The sequence below is a fragment of the Hippoglossus stenolepis genome, chromosome 18, assembly GCF_022539355.2.
Source record: "Hippoglossus stenolepis isolate QCI-W04-F060 chromosome 18, HSTE1.2, whole genome shotgun sequence".
Taxonomy (NCBI): Eukaryota; Metazoa; Chordata; class Actinopteri; order Pleuronectiformes; family Pleuronectidae; genus Hippoglossus; species Hippoglossus stenolepis.
This window is the reverse complement of record NC_061500.1, coordinates 19,020,833-19,047,523: the sequence shown is the minus strand read 5'-3', so window position 1 is coordinate 19,047,523 and position 26,691 is coordinate 19,020,833. Positions and strand designations below refer to the sequence as shown.

Genomic DNA, 26,691 nt, shown 5'->3' with positions numbered 1-26,691 from the left:
ATTATCTTGCGACCTCCTGGGGGGTTGTGACCCCTAGTTTAGGAATCACTGGTCTGGATTGTTGTGATAGAACAATAACATTATTCTGCTCGAAGTAAAACTGAAACCAAAAGTCTGTTTTGTTGCAAGTGGATGTTGTGGTTGTAAGTTACACTGCAGTGCTGATTTACACTGACTGAACCCTGCTCTGCTGCATTCATAATAAGTCTTGTTCATGCAAGCACATAAAAAAATCTTTATTTGTTGAAAACAATAAAACGTACACTTTATGAAAATAAATACATCCTTCAATTCTGAGGAGCTGAGGATTCGCGTGTCTTTACATATGTCACGATTATTTTTATTATCAAAAGTTAAATTTAATTTCAAGTATTCTGTTACATTTGGCACAGACAGGTGTTTACATTTATGTGGAGGGACGGTCAGGAAATAGGAAATGGGAAGAATTCAAGTATAAAATAAAAAGTGGGAAAAGAGGTGAATTAATGAGAAGTGCCTCCTCCCTGAGAACACACAGGAGACACTGCTCAAGGATTAATATGCAGCCACAGGTTCCCTACAAATGGCTCCCGATTTCAGTTCAATATTCAGCCGTCTCGGCTCATCATCATCTATATTTAGTTTTCTTTGTTCACCAGAGAGCAGGGTTGCGTGGCAGTCGTCATCACACTGTTAAAAGCAGTCTTTAGCATAACCATGAAAATCCAGTTAGATTTTGGGGGAAATGCAGCACACTTTAGATCGATGTTTAATACCTATAATACTGTACACTGTCATTTTTAAACTTGAACAGATTAAACACATGAGGTATAACTTGTTAGTGAGCTTTTCTGATTTTGTTGCCTTTGGACTTCCTGTCCCGCCCCGTTTCCAGTCTCTGTGCTAAGCTAAACAGCTGATATAAAAACACAAGCTTATTTCTCTGTTCCTTTCAAAAAATCTTGATTTCATGAGCATTTCCCCTGACAGTCCCAACGCAATTATTTTTAAATTAATAAAATCTTAAAAAAATCAAACACGTAAGCTAAATCTCTTTGTCTTGAAAATTCATTTTGTATAAAGTTATACATTCAATGCAGGTTCTCGCATAGTTTCTTCCTAGTAGTGTCCATCACTGTGAACATGAGGTCGTCATAGTAACAGTGTTTGAAGTCAGCAAGTCATTGAGGGTTGGGTTTAAGGATTAGACCTGTTACCAGGTCTGATATGTGAAGAGTGAGGAAAAAAAACACATCAATGCAAAGGAGGGAGAATGCAGTCTGTGTGGGGGGGGGGGTCACACAGTCTGATGTGTGTTGTGGGTGAGTGCAGGGAGGACTGGACCAGTCACTACACTTTTCCTGCGAATGCCTCCAGATTGAACGCTGTGTCCAGTAAACGCTGCAGCTCCATGAGGTGAGTTTGTTTGTTCCCCGTAGCTGGAGCTGCTGCGGGATCACGTCCAGCATACCTGCAACACACACACACACACACACACACACACACACACACACACACACACACGCGTGCTGTTAGCAATAATACATTCACAGAGTGGTCTGAAATCCTACTTGCTTTGCTGTTTACTATGTAAGAAAATCAAATAAGAGCTGACCAGACGGGACGGGTGTGGTTGATGGTGGTACTGATGCGAGGATTGACGTAGTAATAGTAACCCTGGTTCTTGTGCTCTTCCTGACACCAAACTAGATCAGCCTTTGCGTAGCGGTCAGTCTCTGCTTTCACCAGATCGAAGGGGAACGGTGAGAGCTGTAAAGAGAAAAAAGTATTAAGATTTCAAACAAGTTAGTTGCAAAAGCGCTTTTCTAGTCCTGATGACCATTCACCCATTCACACATACATTCATGCAGTGCATCTATTGGCAGCACTTATTTCTATTTCTATCTATTTACTCTTTCAGGGGCAATTGGGGTACACTATTTTGATCAAGAATGCGGAATGGGAAAGACAGGGATCAAACCGCAGACTCTCTGATTATAGGAAGACCCGCTCTACCCCCTGAACCGCAGCCGCCCAGCCATTTGTAGCCTTTTTGTGTTTAAAATGTATTTATTTTATTTTTGGGGTAAACAGAAGCAGAATATCACTTCACTTTATTTGTTTATTCCCGCAGTGAAGGGACTTTTCAGGCAGCCGTCTTTCCTCAGAACTGGCTACAGGGTTACAACCAAGCTCAGGGGAGCTGTATAACATAACCATAGTGCAGCAATCGACCGACAGGAGGACTCCCAGGCAACACTCAGTACCAAGATGGAGCGCACAATAAAAAATAAACCTTACTAAACAAAGATCATATCACAATAATTATATTGCAAAGAAAATCCACACATGAAAGCAAATAAACAACTAGTTGTGTTACATGTGATTCTGCCTTGAACAAAAATTGCATAAGTTGATCAGGGATATGTTTTATAAAAAGTTCATATTAAAACACGTCTGTTTTTAGTAGATGCAACCACTTCTACTACTGTTGGGTCATGGGAAGACAGAACAGTGGCTGTAAAAGACTTTGAGAGACACATTTACTTTTGTCCTTTTTTGTCCTCTTTTCCCACAGTTTTGTTACTTTGAAGCTTTTAGCTGTAGACTGGTTTCTTTAAAACAGACTCGTCTGTCAGTCAGTTTGATTCCTCTGTGCCTAATGACTGTTAGGGCTCAAAATGTACTTTTTCTGAAACTAATTAGGTTAAATAAAACATTTAAAAGGCAGGAGTGACCACATATGTTTTGGACGTGAGTGCAGAGAGAGTAACAGCCATGTTCATCTTCAGGTACCATGATTATTTGTGTTTTGTGTGAAATAACTATTTTCTGAAAGTGTTGATTGTTGATTGAATGAAAATAGATCCTTGGCCCTGGCAGGAAGGTCAGACCGTCACCAAAGTCTTTACCCTCCTGCATCATTGCTTATCTATGAAAGATAATTGGCCTGTACCTTGAAATATATTGCTCTGGAACAAAATGCCTGCCAGACAACATTACCATCCTCAAGAGAAAAGGCAATGGACACATTTCCTCTCTGAGATTTTAGTTCATGTCACATGATTTCCATTCCAGCAAGCCTATGGGTTAAAGTTTCAATGAAAGATGGCGGCTGTGAGGTGTTGTTGTCATTGAGTTTGAGTGAATAAGCCAATGTATTTTAATTAATATGTACAGTTTAGTATTCCCCACAGCATCACTGCAGACTTGAGGCTGAGTTTGCAGAGACTCTGACGTTACCTGTTCGATGCGGACAACAACTACAGCATCGTCCATGCCTCTGTTCTTGCGTTCCCGGGTCAGCTCGTAGTAAATCTTTCCGCTGCAGAAGATTACTCTCTTCACCTTCTCTGGGCTGGCAGCTGCAGGCCCGACATCTGGGATTATACGCTTGAAGTGGGTGCCTGCAGGATGGGAAACATACGCTCAAACTCACAATAACACATAGAGAAATGGTAGTTTTTCATTTTTTTTTCTTTAATTGCTAGCTCTTTTTTAAATGTCAGCACTCACCCGGCAGCATGTCATCAAAGCTGGACCTGGCCTCGGGGTGGCGCAGCAACGACTTGGGTGTGAACACAATCAGCTAGAGTTAAAGAGATAAAAAAGAGGGCACAGAGAATGATCAGTGACTTAAACTACATTATCTCGTGTTCGGAATCCCAGTGTATTGACTGCGTCACTTACAGGTTTCCTGAAGGGCAGCAGGATCTGTCTGCGGAGAACATGGAAGAGGTTTGCAGGAGTGGAGCAGTTGACAATGATCCAGTTACAGTCGTAGAGCTGACGCACCGAAAAGTCCTCTGACAGTTTCTGACAAAGAGTCAAAATTCAGAAGTAAGTCAAACATTGACTTTTCTGTCAGTTTACTTCTACTTGAGGTTTAATCCTGTTGTATGTTTTAAAACTGAGAATGTGAGGAGGGAGTATGACGTTGTTATAGATTCAACAGTATCAGTGGGCTACGTCTTCTTCATTCTCGGCCCCTTTCAAAGTTTGTTGAGTAATCTGTTTGCAGTTCCTGCTTACAGTGTAGAAGTACAGAAAATAATCATTGGATTCATTTGATATGGAACAAAACTTGCAAATGTGATTTTTATCAGGCAAGATTTATTTGGCTGGATTTATGTGGCCACTCCTTATCCTACAACTTCCAAAGATCTACTCCTCATTGCTTTTAGCATATAACCAACAAGAATTACCGCCCTGTTGTTTTATGCCTCCACCAGCCATTGCAGTTTCAGTCTACATAAAAAAAATGTCCAGACTCATGAGGTCATTGTTACCTTTGACCTTTGACCCCTGACATCTCAACAGTTCATCTTTGAGTCAATTAGTGACAACAGGTCAACATTTTAAGACATTCCATAAAGGCAGAGTTGAGATATCATTTTCAAGCAGCACAAAATGTTTTATGAGGCCACAGAAGACCTTGACCTTTGACCTCCAAATTCTAAGGTCATCCTTGAGTCCAAGTGAATGTTTGTGCCAGATGTAATGAAATGCTCTATGAGAGTTTCTGATATTTCATGTTGAACAGGAGGTCATAATAAATTTGAACCTTTGATCTTTCGACCACCAAAATCAAACTATTTCATCTTTGAGTCCAAGTGAAAAAATGTTTACCAAATTCAAAGACATTCCCTCAGGGTGTTCCTGAGATGTTGCATTCACAAGATCAAAAACTGGATTCGTAAGGTCACAGCGACTGTGACCTTTAACCATAAACATTTGATCAATTCATCCTCTAATCAAATGTAACATTTGGACCAAATTAGAAGACATTTCCCATGGTGTTCTTGAGATAATGTGTTCACAACAATGTGACAGACAACCCAAAAAATAACGCCTCCGGGGACAAGGGGAAAAAACTGGATCTGATCTGAGTGTGAACCAAATAAAGGTTATATTAAGTGGTGTAGTAAACTGTGTCAACATTGTGTCCTGCAGACTCACAGGGAAAACATCAGGGTCATCGTTGCACATCTGCAGAAACCTTTCAGGACGGGCAGACGAGTGCTCTGGGCCCTAAGAGTAGGTTGGAGAAACAGAAACCCAAATGACAATTGTCACATTTTTGCAAAAATGAAACTGAGATAATTCAGACTGAGAGAGAGAGAGAGAAACGAAGAATGTGACCGATCAAGTTTTCACAGTTCCTACCATTCCCTCCATGCCGTGAGGTAGCAGCATCACAATGCCGTTGTGTCTGACCCACTTGGCCTGACCTGAGCTGATAAACTGGTCGATGATGCACTGAGCTGTGTTGTTAAAATCTCCAAACTGGGCCTCCCACAGGACCAGGGCGTTGGGACTGGCCATGGCAAAGCCCAATTCAAAACCTGCACGCAGAGGAGAACAAAGCAGGTGCAAAACAGGACAGGTTCAGAACATTTTGTAGAAACACATACTTTTATCTGGTCAAACATATACATTCAAATAACACTGGATAATGTAATGAAGGCTTCAAGCCGAAAGACATCAACAGGTTGTGGTTTTTTGGGGCAGAGCCCTCATTTGAACTTCAGTGCAGGAGAAGTACACCTGTTTCCCCTCAAAGGATTGTGTTTCTGTAAACTTCAGTAGCCAGGCTGGAGTCTGCTTTCTCCAGTAAATTTATTCCATACTGTAATTGGGGTAGAGGATTACAGAAACTGGATTTCCTCAGTTAGAATTTTCCTGGAGAACTACAATTTTCAATATATCTGTGTGTGTGTGTGTGTGTGTGTGTGTGTGTGTGTGTGTGTGTGTGTGTGTGTGTGTGTGTGTGTGTGTGTGTGTGTGTGTGTAGGCATGTGCATAACCAGGTTTTAAATATGCACAATAAAACACTGCAGACAGAGCGAGAGACTGAAAGAAGTAGAAGTCTGAATAATTAGTTTTGAACTGCTGAACACTTAAGTATTTTATTTATTTCAGGCACTTTGCGCTGTGGCTTCATACAAGGAAGTCAGGAAATGTGTCATGAGTCAGCTATGCGGTTACTGATCTGAGGATATATAGTAACTGGTTTCCTGCTGTACATGTTCCTGTTGTACACATTGCCCAATTTAATGCTTTTACCGGATTTCTCTGAGTAAACTAATTACCAAATATCAAGCTCATGGTGGTGCCAAAGGGAAAATAAACAGCATGGTCATTTTCCCCCAGGGACCATGAATGTGTGAAGTAAATTTAATGGGAATCCTTAAAATAAATATTGAAATATTCCAGTCTGGACCAAGACCATACCTTGAGCCATGGCACCAGTGAGAACGTAAACATCATTGACTTGATGTCTGTTGCCAACCTTTAAACTCTTTGTTGCCGTGCTGCCAGCCCTGAGGACTTCCCTAATGGATGGTTCAACTATAATCCAGCGACTGAGCAATCGATGAGAGTTTGTGCATGCATACTACTCACCCAGTACTCCATATTCAGATAGAGAACTGTTGCAGACAGTGTAAGGAGCTTGATCAGGGGAGATGTAGTTCATGGGGATGCAGATCTTCTTGTCAACGTTCTGGTCGTGAAGAACATGGTGTCGATGGCTGTGAAGCAAATCAGAGAACATCTTGTACAATCATCAATCATACTATGTAGTAGCCTTGATTACATTTGGTATAAGTGAATTAGACGTTTGCATCGGTTGTACCTGAATGTGCCCCTCTCCACATCCTGCCCACTGAGACGTACATGGATCCCGTCTTTGAGCAGGGAGCCGAAGGCCATATACTCGCCCAGAGCCCAGTCACACACTCGCTGACTCACCATGTTTGCACGGCCCTTTAGGATACGACTCAGACCTAAAACATGAGCACAAAGACAGAAAGAGATATTACAGAGCTTGTTCAGGGAGAATTCATTAAAAAAGGAAAAGAGAGCAGGACGTACCTCCATGTATGGTGAAATCTTCCATTGGGACAGAGGCAGCGATGTTTCCGATGTGGCCGAGTTCCTCTTCACTGATGCCAGTCGAAAGGCAGCTCATACTCTTTGGTTGGCCCTCCGGTGTGAAAAAACCTTAACATACATGACACAGTTCAGCACAAACGAGACATGTCCTGTGTGATGAATATAAGGTCTGCACCAAAGAAATTATTATTTTTTACAACCAGTCCTTGATTAATCATTTGGTTGGTGAATAAAATCTGAAGACTATGACAATGTATACAATTTGCCACATCAGTTTAATATCATTAATAAACAATAATAATGAAAAGAAATTGATTTACACATAATTATAATCCAATCAACAACTATAGCCAACAATTGTTTTAGTCATATTTGAAGAAAATTATTAAAATGCTAAAATGTCCACACAGAGCGACTCATACCAGGCCACGGTGAGTCCAGCCAGTGTTTGATGTGAAGGATCTTTTCATCTTTGGAGCGAGCGTAAGCCTCCTCACAGATTTTGTCGTACCTCGCCACTTCCTCCTGAAAAAGACGGATGTGAGTTGAGGGTTTGAATATGAGCAACAGCTTCCAACCATGCTACCAGTTCTGTGTCACTGTATCTCTGCCACAAAATCCATTCAATATTCCTTTTTGTCAATTTCAATTCCTACTGTGCAGTACAATGAAAACACATGCAACCGACCATAAAGACTAAATAGAATATACTTTTTTTTTTTACTAAAACAATAGTCAGGTGCTAGTATGAACACTGACACTGTTTTTAATTGCTGCAGCAAATACACATAAGTGTTAAGTCAAAGTTTATCTAAACTTACAGGACACATATTAGACTCATATCCAGGTTCACAATTTGAACTTGTGTTATAGCTTGAAAAAGTTCAGGTGCTCTGATGTTCAGAAAACACATCACTCTCCAAATACTGTCCATTGCTGCAATGTCTTTTTTCAGCCTCTGTCTGAAACGCTTGGTTTTAGCACCTGTCTCTTTAAAATCCTCCTCCCTTAAAGCCAATACTGCTCTTATTGGCCAGCCGGCACCCTCTCTTGTGATTGGTCAACCGCTTCCAATGCGTGTAGGAAATGTCGGCCACCTGAATAAAAAATAGCAACTACGTTCATTCCACAAGAGTGTTATCTATGGACTGAAAACTGAGCAACTTCTAAGCTTTTTTGTTTGCACAGTTTTCTTTTGTATTTTACACCCTCCTGTTTCTCTTCTTGTGTTGTCTTAATTTGCTTTTACAATTTGTCAATTTGTCATGATGCCCTTTTTGTTTTGTGTAAAGCACTTTGAATTGCCTCGTTGATTAAATGTGCTGTACAGATACACTTGTCTTGCCTTCTTGCAGCTGCACATCGTTCTGGTTGCTGAGATGCCAGAGCCGTCAGTCAGTGACAGATTTCTACTCGCTGACTATGAAACCTGTGTTTGCTCTCACGAGAGGCTTTTGTCAGTCTCATTATGAATCTCATTATGAATTAAACCATTTTAAACTGTAACACTTTCTCTGACTGTGACAGCCTCATTCATATGTACAGAAGGTGAAGGGATTTGATAATGAATCCAAACTAAGGGACAGGAATTTCACAAATGGTCGTTTCATATTTTAGTTATAACTTGCATGCTTGCTGTGTGGATGACCTCACCTCGTACTCCTGTGTCGTGACGACTCCATCGGTGAGGAGTTTTTCAGCAAACTTCTGCAGGACCCCTTTCTGCTTCTTGATCAGCTTGTACGTCAGCGGCTGAGTGAACATGGGCTCATCCATCTCATTATGGCCGTTACGTCTGTAACACACCTAAGGGTGAAGACAACTGTTCAGGCAAGCTTTTCGAATGACATACGCTGTAAACACATGACAGCATTCGCACCTCAAATTTTCTGACCAAACCGTTTGATCTAAAGAATATTGGATACTATAAAACAGAGTGCTGGTCATATATACATCAAGTGGACACAAACACAAGTCTGTCTGATTGTGAGTGTTCTGTGTCTGTTTGGTATGTAAGTAGACAACTGTTTGCTTTACATATTCACTATATCAATTACAGTATTAAGAATATGATAAATTAATGTTTTGTTTGTTTGTGTGTCATTAGTTGAAAAGTCTTCAAAAACGTCCCCCCAAAAAGATCCACCTTTAAAGCACCCTGTGAGTACCCTGAGATTTCATGGAAAAACTATGGCAACGTGCAAAATAAAATTTGCATAAGTCATTAAAAACTTTAATGTAGTATAAAGGGGACAAAATGTTAGATAAAACATGAAAAACTGAGTGTGTTTGTTCATCACTCACCAGGTCTACAACAACATCTTTGTGGAAGGTGTTCCTCCACTCAGCTGCTACATTGCACACGTACATCACAGCCTCCGGATCATCTGCATTGACGTGGAAAATGGGAGCGTTTACGACCCGCGCTACATCTGTGGGGTAAGGAGATGAACGTGCCATCCTGGGGTCTGTAGTGAAGCCAATCTGTGGGGACCAGAGGAGAATGGGAAGGGAATGACATGAAGTGTTGTAACATTTCAGTTCCCTGAATTAGAAACTGCATTGTTACTTGGAGTTACTGCTTGCTTCTAATAAAAACTATTTTATTTCATTGTCATTTCAGGCTGTGCATTCAATAAAATCCCAAATAACTAGGTAAAGGTAAGGTGTAGGTAAACTCTTTGGACTCAAAACATTTAAAATGTGTACAAATTACAGAAAAATTAATTGGTCCAAGAGTTGAATTAATGAAAGTTTTAGCTAAGGTTGGTCACTTGATCACTTGATCAATGGTTGTCACAATAGCAGGGCCTAAGTCTCTATTTGTGCAGATTCCTTACATGTTTCATATGTTTTTCTGCCTGGAGTTTCTGAGATCTACATGAACTGAAAGTGAAATTAAACAGCATGACTAAATGGTTTGGTATACATCAACAAACAAAAATGACATGAGTGCATAAGATATACTGCTCGGCCCTTTATGACAAAGCACTAGTCTGCAGAAACTGGTATAAACTTTGGGACCAAGCAGCAATGTTAAATCCTCTCCTCTCCAAAGCTGCCTGCCTGCTCACTAACAGTCGCTCAGAGCCTGAGTGCATACCTGATTGTTAACCACCACGTGGATGGTGCCGTGGGTGGTGTAGGAGGGCAGGTCAGACAGGTGGAACGTCTCGTACACGATACCCTGGCCTGAAAATGCAGCATCGCCGTGAAGCAGGATTGACATGACCTGCAAAATTGATAATCGGGTTAAAAACATGTTTGGAAAACAACCCCATGTGCAATCATGTATGATGTGTATTCAGATTACCCTCTTGCCCTCAGTGTCCCCGCAGTAGAACTGTTCAGCTTTGGTCTTCCCCTGCACCACAGGGTCCACTGCTTCCAGGTGGGACGGGTTAGCCATGAGTGACATAGAGATGTTCCGGTCGCTGACCCGGTTCTTCTGTTTGTGATACATCCCTAGATGATATTTCACATCACCAGATCCCTAAGAGCCGAAAAGAAAGAAAGATGTGATGAAGCCAGGCAAAGCCACACATACAACTGAATGATGAGTTGGTGCATACATGATGAACTCCAGAATTTGGTCTGGACTTTCTCTCGATGTTTCCTTTCACACATGAAACAACCCAGCAGGAGATTCTCTGATTGGACGCATCCACAACAACACAGAAATCTCCGAAGTGTTCAGGTGAGGGGTGGTGCGGCAGGCAGAGGCAGGATGTGATGTAATCAACTCTGCCGCGGAGATCCTGCGTTTTTCTTTACAGCACATCAACACCGGCGTCGGCCCTTATAGCCAAAAAATCTTTTGATATCTTCGTTGCCATCTTCTACATGTAAGACACCGCATTTTCATCCTGGGATGTTTGTATTCTTTGTTTTATTCATTTTTGTGTCTGTCGCATTTTAGAAACATCTTCAACAAACCCACTTGCTTGCGGTGAATCTCTTGCTGTGTTCTCACATGGACTTTTTGGGACATTCAGCCCCTCCGGAGAAAGTCCAGGGTTTATCCGGACTTCAGTACATGTCTGAAAGCTGCTTAAACAACTATAATACCCTCTTTCTTGGGCGGCCAAAAAAGATGACAGGTAGTTCAGCTAGTTCCAAACTCTGGTGCCTTAGATTTCTTATCAACCATAATCAGCCCTGAGATCCTCTGGTGCTGGTAGTTTAATTGTTTCTATCACGGCCCACACAAACCTTTTTACAATCTTTACTATTTTATTTCCTTTTCGATTTTTGCATATTTTAAATGGTATTTGATTTTAATTTAATATTGAAAAGAGCTTGGAGTTTCCTTATATGTATGAAAAAGCTATATTGAAAAAACATGTTATTCTTATTCTTATAAATGTTTCTTCACTCATTTTCAAACCTCATCTGCAGCCTCTAGTTTGGAGTCAAATTGGCAGAAGATTTGATCCAGCTCTTTCCGGATGACATTAGCGAGCACATTCAGCCGACCTCTGAGGAGACACACGTGCATCGCGAATTAACATTCAGGTTTTTCTTCGTTTTACGGTATCAAACATGATGTATGAGCTCTGTGTTTACCTGTGGGACATCCCCATGATCACACTCTCCACTCCGCTCTGACTGGACCAGTCTATGATGGTCTTGAGGGCAGGGATGAGTGATTCGCAGCCTTCCAGACCGAACCGCTTCTCCGATGACCACTTCCTCTGGAGAAACTCCTCGAATCTGTGAACAGGTGGTGGTGCTGCTGCTTCACACTGTGGTCTCAGAACATGTATCCCCCCCCCCAACCCCCCAGAAAAAAAACACCTTTGCCCTCGGGCTGCTCCGCATGCTTTTCCAGGTAATTACTGAGGAGAGTTGAGGAATGTAAAGGAGCAGAAGACAGACCTGGTGGATCGGATCATTCTGGACAACAGAGTCCTCTTCTCCTCCAGACCAAACTGCATGATTCCTGGTGTCTCAAACTTCTGTCGGATCCACTTGCATTGCTCCACGTCATTAATGAACATAAACTCTACTCCGATGTGCTGACAGTAGGCCGTCTAGAAGAGAGAGGCAGGTCAGTGTGTGTGGAGGTTTGAGTGACTCAACAGAAAGTAACTGAAATAATGAGTCTAATCTTACATCCTGATATATGGTATTGACATCAAACATTGTTACTGTTAACTTTATGTTTTGTTTCCTGCAACAGTATTTTTGTGGGCTGCAGTACTGCCTAACTGGTGCTACACATTTCAGAACACAAGTATTTTTAGGTATGTGGATTGTTTTTCACCTCAAGGCGGCGTATAATCTCTCTGAGTGGCAGACTGGTCTCGTTGCCGCCGACGAAGGTGGTGGTGGGAAGGCGGAACACCTTGTCCAGGTCGGACTCTGCCAGCCCGTATAAACCTGTTGTGAACAAGTGGGGGAAAGGCCCGCCAAACGAGCACAGGCATTCAAACCAGGCCAATGTGGCGGTGGGGAGCGGGGGGGGGGAGAGAGAGAGAGAGCAGAAAAAGATGAGACCTTGAGACAGACATGTAACCACTGCTAAGAAAGAGAAAGGATAAAGAGAGGTTTAAGACACACCACTGAATTCAAGATTTCCTATAAAATGTGTGATCCCTGCTTTTTCTCTTCACTGTTCCCTCACTTCACTTCACTCCCTATGCAGCTCATCTCATCCGGCAGGCAACTGGCCACAAAATGCAAGAACAGAAAAGTTTTGATTCGGATATTTTGAACTACTGACTGTTTTAGTGTGACTAGTGCCCATTCTAGATATGTCTGTTTGGACTGGGATGTTTGCTTGGCCTGTGGTAATTTTGGTTGCAGCCCCCTTTCTGAAAATGTAAAAGTGACCTATGATCAACGGGATTCTTTGCACCAATTTTACAGTCAATGTTTTTCATTAAATGAGTGTTTTTAAAATCTTTGGCTCTGTAAAGCACCTTGTGACTCTTTTCACAAAAGTTCAATACAAATACAGGGGGGACTGGATCCAGGAATTTGGTTTAATGTCTATAATGTTAAATGTTAAATGTCTTTAACATTGTGATTATGGATTATTCAACATTTTCATTGATTTCCCAGGGAATAATCATAGACTGTATATAGGGAATAATTCATGAATCTTGATGACAAAAATCAGGCTTAGAGGACGGATATCTATGAGTGTGATACATTAGATGCAGCTTGATTGATTGTGTGGAGAGTGTTGGGCCTTGGCGGGGATTTGTGCTTGACTTAGAGCCATTGTAGTTTCTTATGAGACCAAAGCTCTTTTGTGGTCACTGCAGAGTAAAAACTGATTTCATTCTCAAAATGGCAGAGTGCTCTATATCACCTGGCTGACCTGCAAAACGAGATCAATGCACGTCCTCTCTTAAAGCCACCCTCAGCTGTTTTATAGTAGTATTTGGTATTTGGCACTTGCTTTTTGTCCTTATTATATCATAACTGTATATCAATACACATTATTATCATTACAGCATTACAATGTTTAGGAGCACTTTATTCCAATACTTATATTTAACACTGGTAACAATTATTGAGAAAGTATAAACAAAGTTCTAGCAGTAATGAAACTAGAAGTTATTTTTGTTTTTAATTAGTAACAAATTACATTTTCCTTTCAAAGCAACTTCTGACTGGAAACTAAGAGGCAATTATAAAGAAATTGTAAACCTTTAAAACAAGTGTTTTATTGCTTTGATTTCTTTCTTCCTGATAACATTTGTGAACTTAAGCCGAACGTTTACCAACTTCAAAATCGGAGGACGTTGTGTGAGGTTTGGGCTGCAACCTACAATATATAGAATATACATCATTGTCTAAAATTGCTTTTTATTTTGATTATTTTCTTTCAGATTCTCTAAATGAAACTCCCTCAGTTGAGAAGCTGGGGCCAATGAATGTTTGAAAGTTTAAAAACATTTTTACTTAAATGATTGATTGATTATCCAAACAGTGAATTATACATTTTTAATCCATTGTTTTATCTTTAAATAGGTAAATAATACATTTATACTTTTTTTTTTTTTTAACTTACACAAGAATAAAAGCTCAGAACATGTCATGCAACCAAATCAAATCAAAGTGTGTGTTGTAGTTTCTTCCTGGAACATTTGTGACTGGACTCTGTTGCCACTAGCAATCGGTAAATGTGGAAGATTTCTATTCATAATGAAGCAGACAGTGTATTAAAGAAGACAGAGAGGCAGCCGAGGTGTTTCTGGCTGAAAGCAAACATCACAGGACTGATGGGTTGGGTTAACTGGTCAAATTGTACGTCTCTATTCTGAGGAGGCCAGTCTGACACAGTACAGGGTGGCTCCTTCTGATTCACAGAATGTGATGTCCTGGTTGAACCAAACAGAGATAAGACAATATGAGAAAACAGAGGAGGGGGGGGGGGAGCATGGTGGTATCTATGTCTGTGTTTGCACACCTCTGTCAGCACATTAGTGCACAGTGCTGTTACAAGAGGGATCTTTAGACTTTCCTCCCCCCTCTGGGAACCGCCCTACACATAAAAACACGGAACTTGTGTTCCATGAGGTTTCAAAGAGAAGAGGCTGCACGATCCAAAGCTGTAATCAAGCAGTGTCTGTCTGCAATCTAATCACAGAAACATTTTGATGAAGCAGGCACAGATAAGCCTGCGTAAGTCCTGTTTGACCCTATCAGCTGCTGAGCAAAGGTTAACAGGGGCCAGCACACACACACACACACACACACACACACACACACACACACACACACACACACACACACACACAAAAGCATTACCACACCCATGAAATTCAAAGTCACTTACACACACACATACACACCATTTATAACGGTTTTTGAAGCTGTAATTAACGCCTTTATTAATGGTTAATAACAAATTTATATAGAATTTCAGTAATAAGCCATTAATAGAACAACACACGTTCATTGTCTATTTAGCTTTAACCTTTTAAACCTCTACCATGGACTGTTTATTCACTCTTGTGGCAAAGCATGCTGCACATGTGGACCCAAATTAAGTTATATTTATAAACTGCTTGTTTAAGTTCACACATATTATGATACAGTCATTATTATAGTGTTTGACTTGCTGATGATCTGCATGTGATTTTTAAATAATACAAATGTAGAGAGGACAATGCAGTATGTGTGACATGTGGACATAAAGAGCTGTTTTGTAATGCTTTTTAAAGACGTTTCCAATCTGCTGTTTGGAATAAAGACTCTTGTGCATCATGGTGCCCTGTTTTGATATTCAAACCCACTCAACAAGTTATCAGGCTTCCAGTTATAAATGTTAGCACGACATTAATAAAGGCTTTTGACTTTCTCAATAGAACGTACTCAGCCACTTAAATGAATGCATGCAATAAATGCAAATACACCAGTGCATGAAGTCTGCAGTGTTAAATGTTTAGCAGCAGTTTGCAAATGGATTTTAGAGCAGTTGCAGAACTTTTTTCAGAAGATATGTGGTCAAAAAGTCCATGTGATGAAAGATTTTCCAACCCAAATTATGTTTTAATAAATGATGTACACCTGGTCTATAAAGCATTGTTGAATAAAAAGGTGTGTTATCAGTAAGTGAAACTGAAATGGAATATACTGTGTTAGCCCTGATGTTTTCACTGAGAACAAACCAGAACCAACCAACACGGAGGACTCTATATGAGAAATCACCGGAAATTGGTTTTGAATGGAATATCAGCAGGAACACCACAAACTGAAAGCAGCTTCTTACATTAAAGCTTTTAACGTTAATGCGCAGAGTGCTGCCGGATGTGGGCCAAGGGTCTACATCCAAGATCCCACTCAAAGAGCATAACACTCGGATTGGGGTTTGAGGGACTTGTCCTACATTCAGCCATCAGATTACAGAGCCGTTCTTTATATTGAGAGAACTCTGGATGCATGAAGAGATACAAACACACATACTGGAGGTTAAGTATCACACAAAGCTTCTCATATTGTCTTTTAGTCTGATCTCTGTGAACCTCAGCACCACCAGAACCTGTTGAAACAGAACAATACCTCTATTAACTGTGGAAACATCCTATTACAACTCATAACAATCGCCTGTTTTTGAACTCAGAGGCCCAGCCTTTTCATTCGGCACAATGATAGCATGCTGCAGGCGTGCATCACACAACAGCCAACTCCCACGCTTTCCAAATGGTTTCAACTCTTTGAGCTATTGTAATAAAGCTGACAAGTCTTTGTTTAGTTAACAAGGTGATGGAAGTGAGAAAACAAACAAGACAGCTGAGCACCCAGTGAATCTAAAGTAAGTCAATTAAGAAGAGCATAATAATCATCTTTATTTCAAAAACAAGAATTACCTGATTATTTCCAAATTCTTCAAATTGTTAGCTATAAAAAATTGGTGTTGTAGCATAGAGCATGTTGTCTTATCTCTTCAGAGACCATAACTTGTTCTACAAGACAGTATGTGCTGATAGGAACCAGGCTGCACATGTGCAGGATCAATCTTGACTTAAAATGATTATTAAATAATAAACTGGTACAATTAATGATAACATACTGGACTAGGTTGAGCAAAATGCTAACATCTGCATGCTAACATGCTCACAGTCCCTACACCTTTATACGACCATAACAGCTCTGAAACTAACAACCACGAAGAACCGCACGTTGTCTTATCTGGTCTCCTCAGACCAAAACCTACTGTGCTGAGAGTGTGCTGATAAGGACAACCGGATACACATGAGTTACACCTAACAGGACGCATCAGGGCACAACTCTGACAGTGACATCATGAACTGGTCAACAATACAAAAATAAAAGACTTAACATAAAATAACAAAGGCATAGATAAATTGCATCTGTTTGTAATACGGAATATGTTACAAAAACGTTGTATTTCTTGCACTCAACAGCTTTTTAGTGGGTGATAAATTGCTGACTACAAATAAAGTAAACTAAAAACAACTTCTCGTATTGAGGTTGCCAGGTTGTAAAAAAATAAAGACCTTTAGCTGCTGTAAATCCTCCCAGCTCCTTGATTCATTGGCCTTTTATTACTGACTTGAAATGGTCAAAGCCATTAAGGTTAGTAAACCATTAATAAACAACTCTTAAATTACACTAATCCATATAGTCTATAATATTTACAATAGCAGGCCCAGAACTGAAAACAATTGTGTCTACCGAAGGTCAAACTGCTCCGTTTTACATGGAAAAAACACTTTACTGGGAAAGTTAGAAGGCTTTAAATAAGGATTACTTTCATGAATGATTAATCTACCTATTTTCTTTTTAATTGTTTAGTCCATAAAGTGTCAGAGGGCAGTGACATGTCTTTCCACAGTACAGGTTTATGTCTTCAAATAGCTTTTATTGGGATGCAGCTGTACAAAAGAAAGCAACAAATCCTCCCATTTCAGAAGCTGGGACCAAAGAAAGATTGACACATTCACTTAAAATTACCTGAATATATATTTATGTCACTGTTTCAGCTCTACGTTGGCAGTGAGGTTCTGTTGCCACAACAGATCCTTACTAACACTCTTCTCAACAGATATAGTGTAACATCTAAATACTTTACAGCTTACTAAGAACATGCAGGAATGTATCAAATGGCACCTGCAGAGTGGGTTATATTCTATTTCAGCATTCTGATGTCAGATCTTTTTATCAAAGGTTTAGTATAGCCTCACTGTGAATTAAAAAACTTGAAAAATCTAATCAGAATAAATATTAGACTAGGGTTAGTGATACTCAATGTTAAAAGCATAAGGACCTAGCACTTTACAACAAGAACTATTGCATAACACAGAAGCTCCAGTTTTGGGCCCCTCTGGACTCCTTGGGCCCCTGGGCCGGTGCCTTAGGGGCCAATCTGAAAATCCATCCATGACATTCAATTTTACACACAGAGAATAAACACATTCCTAAACCAACTATACCAATTGTTTACAATCAGGCAACCAAACATGTTGTTTTGAGGGCTACTTATTTAACAAAAATGTTACTCCAGTAAATGTTCCAAAAAAGTATATATTTACAAATACAAAATCAATCATAAATATTTTTTTCAGATATATTTGTTCTGATTAGGTTGAAAGCTTTTAGGCAGTTGATGAACAGTGGCTCTCTTCTATGTAGCCCCTCTGACCAGGGGTGTCAGCTGCACTGTTAAACATTTTGTCCGTAGTTGCTTGTTATTGTATTAATAAACACAGTGATCAAATAAATAACCATATTTTGTTCCCTAGTTAAGAGAAAAACATCAAATTCATCCAGGCACGCATATGATATAGGATTACTCCACTTCTGCAGGCTGGACAATTTACACTACACAATGTCACAAATTCTGTCTCAAATTTTTCTTTTTAATTCACAATATTATAATTTAATATATATAAGTATTTGTACTTATTTCCACTTTATATTCCACAAGCTATTATTCGAGCAATCTCAGAAAATTCTGCGACTAACAACCAAATGCTTCCTGTGTATACCACTCGTGCATGCCTTCCTGTTTACACTGGCACGCACATATCCCAGTGCACGCAAGCTGTCGCGTGATATATGCGTTTTCAAGTTTGTTGGAATGGACAGTGATTTAAACTGAAATGGATCCAAAACGCTCATGTGGACAGAGATAGAAAATGCTGTTTTCAAACAAATACATAGAAATGTCGATGTAGCCTAAGAACTGGAGAGAACTAGTAAATATGGCAAAGGGGGATTCGAAAACAGCGAATCACAGCGAAGGAAATGATGGGAGCAGAGGGAAAAACATTTGTGAACATTTACACAGGTTTAGATTTCTCACCAACGTTCTGGAAACCAACGGCACACGGGGCATCGTCAAAGTCTACACAGCCGATGTTCAGGGGGTCCAGCTTCGCTATGTGATGCCCTCGTACCTGAGCAAACACAAGACCACATAGCTCATTGCATGTTCACATGTTTAAATGGTCAGGCTTTGTCAACCAATTCCAGCTTGATTGTGCTCATTTGACTTTGTCTAAACTGCCGACCACTTCCTGTAAGGTTTCCTAACGGAAGTAGACACAGATGTAAGCATAACTGTAGACACAGATGTGGGGCAAAGGTAGCAAACAAAGGCAGAAGCACTGCTGGACAGATATATGGTCTCCTGCCTGAGTCCAAGGTCCATTTAACAGGTCATCAGTTCATTCAACAAACTGATGAAAGCATTACTTGGACATTTACTAGAGTACAATTTTAAGCTATTAGTACTTTTTTAGAAATATACACTACAATTATACTCAACTTCAATTCATAGGCAATTACTATAGAAACTACACCACATTTAAAATACAGTTATAGCTGCTGTACTCCTAGAACTATAATCTGCTCCATCCTGGCCATCTGCAATATTAAAATTTTAATACATCAGGAATAATAATAAAAATACTATAGTATTCGTAATAACACTGCAATATGATTGTGAACAATCATAATGAGGACTTTACATTTATAAATTGTTCTGCTTCGTTGACATTTGCTTTAATTCCAGATGATAATATCTGCCACAGGTCGCAATGCTGTAGTATGAGATCTTCTATTGTGACGTTATTTACACTCAGAAGGTTACTTGGACCCTAGTGGCTTTAATTATGAGAAACATGCTGTAAAACTCCATCCAGAGAGTGCAGCATAAAAAGTCTGGTCAACACTCCAAACAGACACATCATAGTGAGAATCTGTTATATTTAATCCAGGTTCAAAGCTAAGTTTCTAGAATCTACCATCAGTGAAGGTTATAGACCCTGTTTAGACCCGGGTGATCCGATACAAATTGGCCAGCTTGAAGTTCAGATGTGATGCACCTCATGGACGTTGAGGACACATTTAAGATCTGATCACACAGACCACGTTAGAAGGTGGTCTGAGTCAAATGTGGCTGTGTAAACGCATATGGGTCCGGAGCCGCTTTGTTCAGACCTGTTATTGAGGTCTAAAAACACCCAAGCGCCTACTCAATGCGTCCTGAGATCAGATCTGCACTTTCATACGTGGAATTGTTTGCGGCCACAATATCTATACTAACCAAATCTTACAGCACATCAAAAATATCGGGAGACTCTCACTCTGACAAATGCATTCTCAAATACAGCCCCTCCAGAGAATGTCAGATTATTAGATTATCCAGAGTTTAGTGCAGGTCTGAAAGCAGCTATAAATAGCATGTGTAGTTTACCTGGTATGCTCGTATGAGTGATTGTACTGCTAGATGATCCTTCACCAGCTTCTCCACATTGGGCTGGGCTCCCACCAGTGCCTGGACACTGGCCAGTCCCTGAGAAGTCCCACTGATGGGAGGAGGGCTCTGGTAGGCCGCACCAGGCGGAGCCCCCGCATTAACGTTGCGAAAAAATATATCCCAGGACTCCAGGGAGAAAGAGAAAGAGAAGAAGAAAGTATTCATATTTTATATATAGTACGATGCATCACTTCTTCAGGACGAGCAAAGTAATCCCACATCAAGCCATGTCACATGTGGATTCATTTAAATGTGCACACCAGGACTATACAAACACATTTGGTAAACAAAGTAGAGCCACAGTAGCAGCTTTGTGAAGCTCTCTGAGGTAATACCATTACCATTAGGGCTCCAAATTAATCAGCTACTTATTTTTCTCAATAAAATGTTTTGTCTATAAAATAGATTAATAACTATTATTATAATATCCCATAGTTCAAGATGGCATCTTCAAATGTTTTGTTTTGTCAAGCCAACAATCAAAAAAGTTTGCAATGCCATAAAACACAGAAAAGCAGTAAATCCTCGGATCATTTTCACAAACAAAGCAGTTGTAGTCTGCAAATTGATCAATGATCAAAATAATTATCAGTTGCAGACTTTAATCTTAACAAATTTACAATTGAAAGATGACAATTTTAGGGGCCAAAGTTAAGGTAGATTGCACTGATGTAAACTTAGTGGCACTAAAGTAAAAGTCATAGCCTAAGTCATTTGGATTCATCCCCTGGGGACCATAAATATGTCTGGATGGGAGGAGAGGCAGACATTGCCACAGTTAGAGCCAAGCAGCTTGCGTGGTTAAAAACACATCGATGCATATGTGTTTGACTTTGTATCCAAGTGTCAAGTCAGCGAAGAGAGTGATTGGCTTATTACTGTGTCAGAGTATATTCACGCGGTGCTTTGCATTGACCATTTATGGTTGAATGTGGGCGTGTAGGGGGCGGACTTAGAGGCAGATTCAGGTACGCATGTTTCCAGGTGGACTGTGATTTATAAAGGGAACATTGGCCAACCAAGATAAAAGCTTGATGTTCTAGATAAGCTTGGCAACCTGGCTTTTACTCAGCCTCTCTAGCAATTTGACAGATTTGTTTGCATATGATCGTCTTAATGAGGTCGAATTCAAAAGAGCTATTCAGAGTTATTTCGAGGGTCTTAAGTAATTAGGTCATTTGTGAATTGAACAAAGTTATTGCTGCAGTCAAAAATTCAAGACATCTTCAGTCTGTGCTTGACTATGAGAGCAACACCTGATGTGTTCCATTAACAACACGTAGAGTAGAGACTGTGCTATGAAGTTAAACATTCATAACACTAATATTGCTGGTTATACTGCTACTCCTAATGACAACAAAACTCATTTTCACAGGATGAAAAGGATCTCATTCCTGTTTGAATCCTAAAATGACTTTAACAAACAGTTTGGCACTAATTTGTGGTATTTTAAATGTATTCTTTTTCATCTGGCACTACAACAGAAAAATCACCTTTTCTCTGTGCAGTTTGGTTCACTATATATTTACATTTGAAATAACTAGTGCATCCTTATTTTTGAGAAGATTCACAGTGTGAGTCATTCTTGCTGTACTTGCTCCTTGTGAAACATGTATGTGCAAACACGCGTGTATGTAATGTCAATACGTGTAACCTTTACCCTACTAAATTTTGGGACAGGTATCTATTAGGACTGATAACAAATTTGTATCTTTTCAGACCCCTCGGGAAGAAAGTCAGAAGAGGGGCTAAAGGGTAAAAAGAGTAAAGAGTGAAAGGAAACACATTCGGTGCAGCGGCTTTGGGACTGGACATCAGTGGGACAGCACTGGACCTGTTTTTCATATGCCCATAAATGCAAAGTCAAGATTAAAAGCATAAATAATGCAAATACGCCGATACACAATGACATACCTTGTGCACATTTCTGGGATTCTCCAGCCACGCATAGTACATCTCCTCCACATAGTTAGAGCTAGTGCCATTAAGAAAGGGCTCAGCCGTCAGAGATGTGTTCAAACACCTTGCAAGCTGAAACGTCCTTAAACTCCTTCCAACCACCAACAGTCTGGGCTGTGATAGGCTCTGTGCTGTCTGAGCAGCCGTTAAAGGCCGAAGCCTTGCAACTGTAGTCCTTAAGCGGTGCATGGCTGCTGTTCAGCCACAGCTCCTCTCCCCCACCACTTCTCAAAGGAAGAATGCAGCAGCACGGTCCCAGAGAAAGTCCCCCCCAGGCTCCTCAGCAGCTGCCACTCTTGCTCCTTCTGAACCGGTGAGGCGGGTTTCTTCACAGATCCTGATCCCTCTCTCCTGTTGACTGACGTGTAAAAATTGTCCATCAGAAACATTCTACTTCATCAATGCATCTTAAGAGCAAAACTCTAAGGTTCAACTATTTCTTATTCGTATAAAACCGAATCACAAAGTAGATTATCTCAAGGCTATATCCTTGTTATTGTAACAAGGATTAGACTGAAGCCAATGTATCTGTGTCTTAATACATTCTGATTCCCTCATACCTCACCAGTAATCCCAAAGGCCAGATAGTTTCAAAACAGGTCGTAAACAGGTTGACAACCCTGCCACATCCTAAAACAGCAGGACACTGTGATTTTTTACCAAAAGATTAAACTCAAAGACAGAAATAGTGCATTTTTGGGGACTATTTTTGGCAGCGCATTAGTCCCCATTCGGTGTTCTGCTGAGTATTTGGGTTAGCAGGGCAGTATATGTGGAATTGCAACACTTATCCTCTAATGATGATAAATGACACAAACACCCTCAGACCTCATGTTTCTCAAATGAAATGAACTCATTCATCCTCCATTTGAAAAAGACTTGTCCTGTTGCAAATGCGGTTCGATCCCCGTTGGGGACGGCTGTGCTGGCAGTGTGTGAGTGATGTATGATAGAGAGTGCTGCACTGTATGAATGGGTATGTGAATGGTTGAATTGCAAAACTGTAATGGAAAGAGCTTTGAGTTGTCATCAAGTATTTTTATAAAACAAAAATAAAATGCTAAATAAATACATATTGTTACTTTAATTCATACTGTGGATGTTTCCTGTAAATTACTTTGTCAAACTGCTTCTATTATTTTGCCTGTATGTCAAGTGACACATATCATGAATAGATCTGACAATAACTTCCTTTAATAAATTATTGATTGCTAAGTGTATAAAATGTGAAAAAAATATTTAAATATAGGGTTATAGGGAAAAATGCCCATCACAACTATTCGTGAAAACCATAAAAATGACATATTTTCACATCTGATGTTTTTGCTAATATTTGCCTCAAAGCTGCAGTTGGGAGGTTTTTCAGCAGGCACAACTTTTATGCCCCCCTCTCAGCTGAGCTCTAAAACTGTCTACAAAGCCCCTCGCTAAACCAGAGGCCAGGCTGCGATGCATGTGATGCAGTAACCACAGCAACAGAAAAGGCCAGCAAAAATACATGCCTGCGGTATTTCGCAACCTTTTCAGCAACTATGGAAATGTAATAACAGGAGGGACGCTTCCCACCTGTAACAGTTCAATTCAAAAACAAGCTAACCGTAGCCCGACTGCAACATCACTGTAACATGAGATCTGCTGCTACAAATATCAGAACAAACATCAAACTGCCAACACTGCTCCCTGAGTACTTCACAACTTTAAAAAATATATATGCTAACCAATAGCCTCATCATCAGAGACAGCTAAGTAACTGTAACGTACAATAAAATGTTAAATGAATCAACTTACTATTGAAACAGTACAATACTCATCGGTTTCTAGGTGTGCGGAGAAGTACTCACACTGCTATGTATGGTGGGGGTCACTGGGGGCTGAACAATAGGCTTTTGCCCCATGGGCCTGAAAAAGGTTGAATATGGCCATGAAACACACACCTCCTGTTTACAATCCTGACTGCTCCCCTCAGCCTCTGGCTCTGCGAATGAGTGAAAAACTCGACAGCACTGTCCTGTCTGTCCTGTCCGGAGCATGAGCAGGATGTGGTGTCCACACAGGGGCTGTGCTTAGTCAAATACTCCAGAGAACACATTGTAATGCTGTTTTAAGCTGAGTTTTGAATTATGTATTTGCGGACAGCTTTTGTAACCCCTCCTATAAAGTATCTAAAAGCCTAAATATGCCTAACTACAAAAATGGTAAAAAAAAAGTTCTTTTTAAATAAGAACCAAGTTTATGCTGAATCTATCTAACTATCTTTGTGAGGACCAGTTTGAGTCTTCAACCTATGGAGTGAGGACATTTGGGGAAAGTTAGGACATTTTGGCCGGCCCTCACTTTAATGGAATGCTTGTGGGTTAAGACTTGGTTTTAGGGTTAGGGTTAGAATTAGGTTAGGTTAAGGGTTAGGGTTAGGGTTAGGGTTAGGCATTTAGTTTGGATGGTTAGGGTTAGGGTAAGGGGCTAGGGAATGCATTATGCCAATGAGTGTCCTCACTAAGACAGCTGTACAAACATGTGTGTGTGTGTGTCTAAATGGTAAATGGTCTGTATCTATATAGCACTTTTCTAGGTGCAGTTCCCACGCCATATAGACCTATAGGCAGGTTTTGAGGACTGTGTGAGGCAGTGCTGAGGTGGTGATGACGGGGATTTAGGAGTGACTTTGTCCACACATCAGCCAGGTGACAGTGTTCTCCTGCAGCCGGTGGAGACGCCTCAACACAGACCAACGAGCAGACAAAGACACTCTTAATGCCCCGCACAGACCATCAGATCTACCATGACTGTAGCTGGGACATTATCTTGCCATGATAAATAAACTCAAATCCACTTAAATCTTGTGGTTCCATTTAAAGAGGCATGCACCTCTATAGAATCACACAACAGAGCCTTTTGCCTGCTTACCTCACTATGACATAGTCCTACAGGTCTTTACAAATCATACATGCTTGTGATATTTTGACCGTCCTGTATTGGTAGCCACCCCAGAGACCAAAACCCCATTCAAAAGCACTGAAAACTTGCATTCTCATAAGAAGTCTTCATGAACAACATATACTAATGACATCTTTTCTTAAAGACACAGAGACATAACTTGCACTTCAGGATTCACCCACTCACTCATAGTCATCGATACTTAAGCCGCTTTCAGACCTCTGGGTAAAATCCAGAGAATAGTTTGCCTTTCACACATGCACAGCTGCAGGAGTTTCTCTGCACAGACGGGTTCACAACAGCAACAAATCCTCTGTGTTATTCAGGTGAGAGGTGTAGCAAGACGGGTGCAGCAGAAAGAGACAAGAGAGGACATATTAACGCTACAGCACCCTGACACTGTCCTCAGATCTTAACACTGCAAACTCTCTTGATATCTTCGTCTGTGTCTTTTACGTGTGTGTCACCACTTTTTCACTGCAGATATTTCTTTTCTTTTCTTTTTTAAAAATTTATTCTAAGAGGCCAGGCAGATAAAGTCCGTAGAAACTGCGGAGTGTCTAACTCAGACATTTACATTCACACATGCACCTCCTCCGGAGAAAGAGCGGAGGATCCTCGGAGTCCAGAGCATGTCTGAAAGCAGCTTTACAGTTTTGTTACTTGGTTCCTTTTCTTGAAAAAAAATTATAATATCACACTGTCAAAATACACTTACAAGTAGACATCTTGCATACTATGAACAAAATGTACTTTAAAGTGTCCTGTATAGTTTTCTTGTAAACAAACTAGAGCTATATTTTACAACTATGCTTCAGTCATTGTTGCTATTGAATGCTTTAACAATTTCATTGTTACCAATACATTTTCAGTAAACCAACTGGTAAACTAAACAAATAATTATTGTAACCATAGAATACAGCTGCCTTTTGAAATAGTGACATGTCTGCTGTGGGTCAGCAGGGGCCCCAACAACAAATTTGAACCCAGGGCCCCAAAAGAGTTGCTTCCAGCCATGGTCATAACCATAATATCTACAACTCAGCCCCCAGTCCAAGCCTTGTGACGCACACACACACACACACACACACACACACACACACAAACTCCAAGCTTTAAGAACAACCACTATTTGTAAATATAGCGCCAGGAAAGAAACTAGTTGAGTTAGAAGTCAAATGTTGCTCCGCTTCAGTTTCAGGTGTAAGTGAGAGAAGTTTGAGTGACTCCGTTACCTTCACCACAGGCGCGTCCTCCCTGCCTCCTCTGTCTCTGTGAATGAGAAGCAAACTCAGCAGCACCGTCCCGTCCGGGGCGCGCGAGCAGGATGCGATGCGCGCACGGGGGGGGCTGAGTTGGGTCGCGCGCTCGCCGGGCACTGTCTACTCACGCTGGTGCTGATCTGACGTCACCACGGCGGTGACGTAGACACGAGAGCGGTCCGGTTGCATCAGAAAACAAAGAAAGTGAGAACAATAAAAGTCAGTCTAATATACAAGTATCGTGTATTTAAGTGGCACGTTCCACACACAAGAAACACATGGAAGTGCTTTTCAAAACAGCTGAGTTGAATGCTACGTTGTAGCACTAACGGGCCCGAGCACAGGCATTTTGAAGCCTGTTGCGGTTAGTGGAGAGAGCGATCAGTGACCAAGCGCACGTCTCCGCTGCAAGCGTTT

At 40.6% G+C, this 26,691-nt stretch overlaps 1 protein-coding gene across 1 annotated transcript; it reads right to left on the bottom strand.

Moving 5' to 3' along the window:
• Positions 1-215: 215 nt before the first annotated feature.
• Positions 216-26,691, bottom strand: ogdhb (oxoglutarate dehydrogenase b). The gene is made up of 23 exons (XM_035141753.2): positions 26,248-26,691; positions 22,034-22,436; positions 20,057-20,245; positions 18,662-18,755; positions 12,143-12,258; positions 11,755-11,909; positions 11,443-11,589; positions 11,264-11,354; positions 10,190-10,369; positions 9,980-10,108; positions 9,181-9,360; positions 8,530-8,682; positions 7,299-7,401; positions 6,856-6,984; positions 6,617-6,767; positions 6,385-6,512; positions 5,146-5,324; positions 4,939-5,010; positions 3,670-3,795; positions 3,496-3,568; positions 3,223-3,386; positions 1,595-1,749; positions 216-1,450 (listed from the first exon to the last, which is right to left on the bottom strand). The coding sequence occupies exons 2-23, from the start codon at positions 22,265-22,267 to the stop codon at positions 1,330-1,332; spliced, it is 3,069 nt and encodes a 1,022-aa protein (XP_034997644.1). The 5' UTR covers positions 22,268-22,436; positions 26,248-26,691; the 3' UTR covers positions 216-1,329.

Excerpts from the sequence above, each read along its gene's own strand:
- ogdhb (XM_035141753.2), bottom strand. The coding sequence starts at position 22,267 with ATGCACCGCTTAAGGACTACAGTTGCAAGGCTTCGGCCTTTAACGGCT. Across the intron at positions 6,513-6,616 it reads GTGGAGAGGGGCACATTCAG|CCATCGACACCATGTTCTTC; the intron begins GTACAACCGATG and ends TTTGCTTCACAG. Across the intron at positions 1,750-3,222 it reads TTGTTGTCCGCATCGAACAG|CTCTCACCGTTCCCCTTCGA; the intron begins GTAACGTCAGAG and ends TTCTCTTTACAG.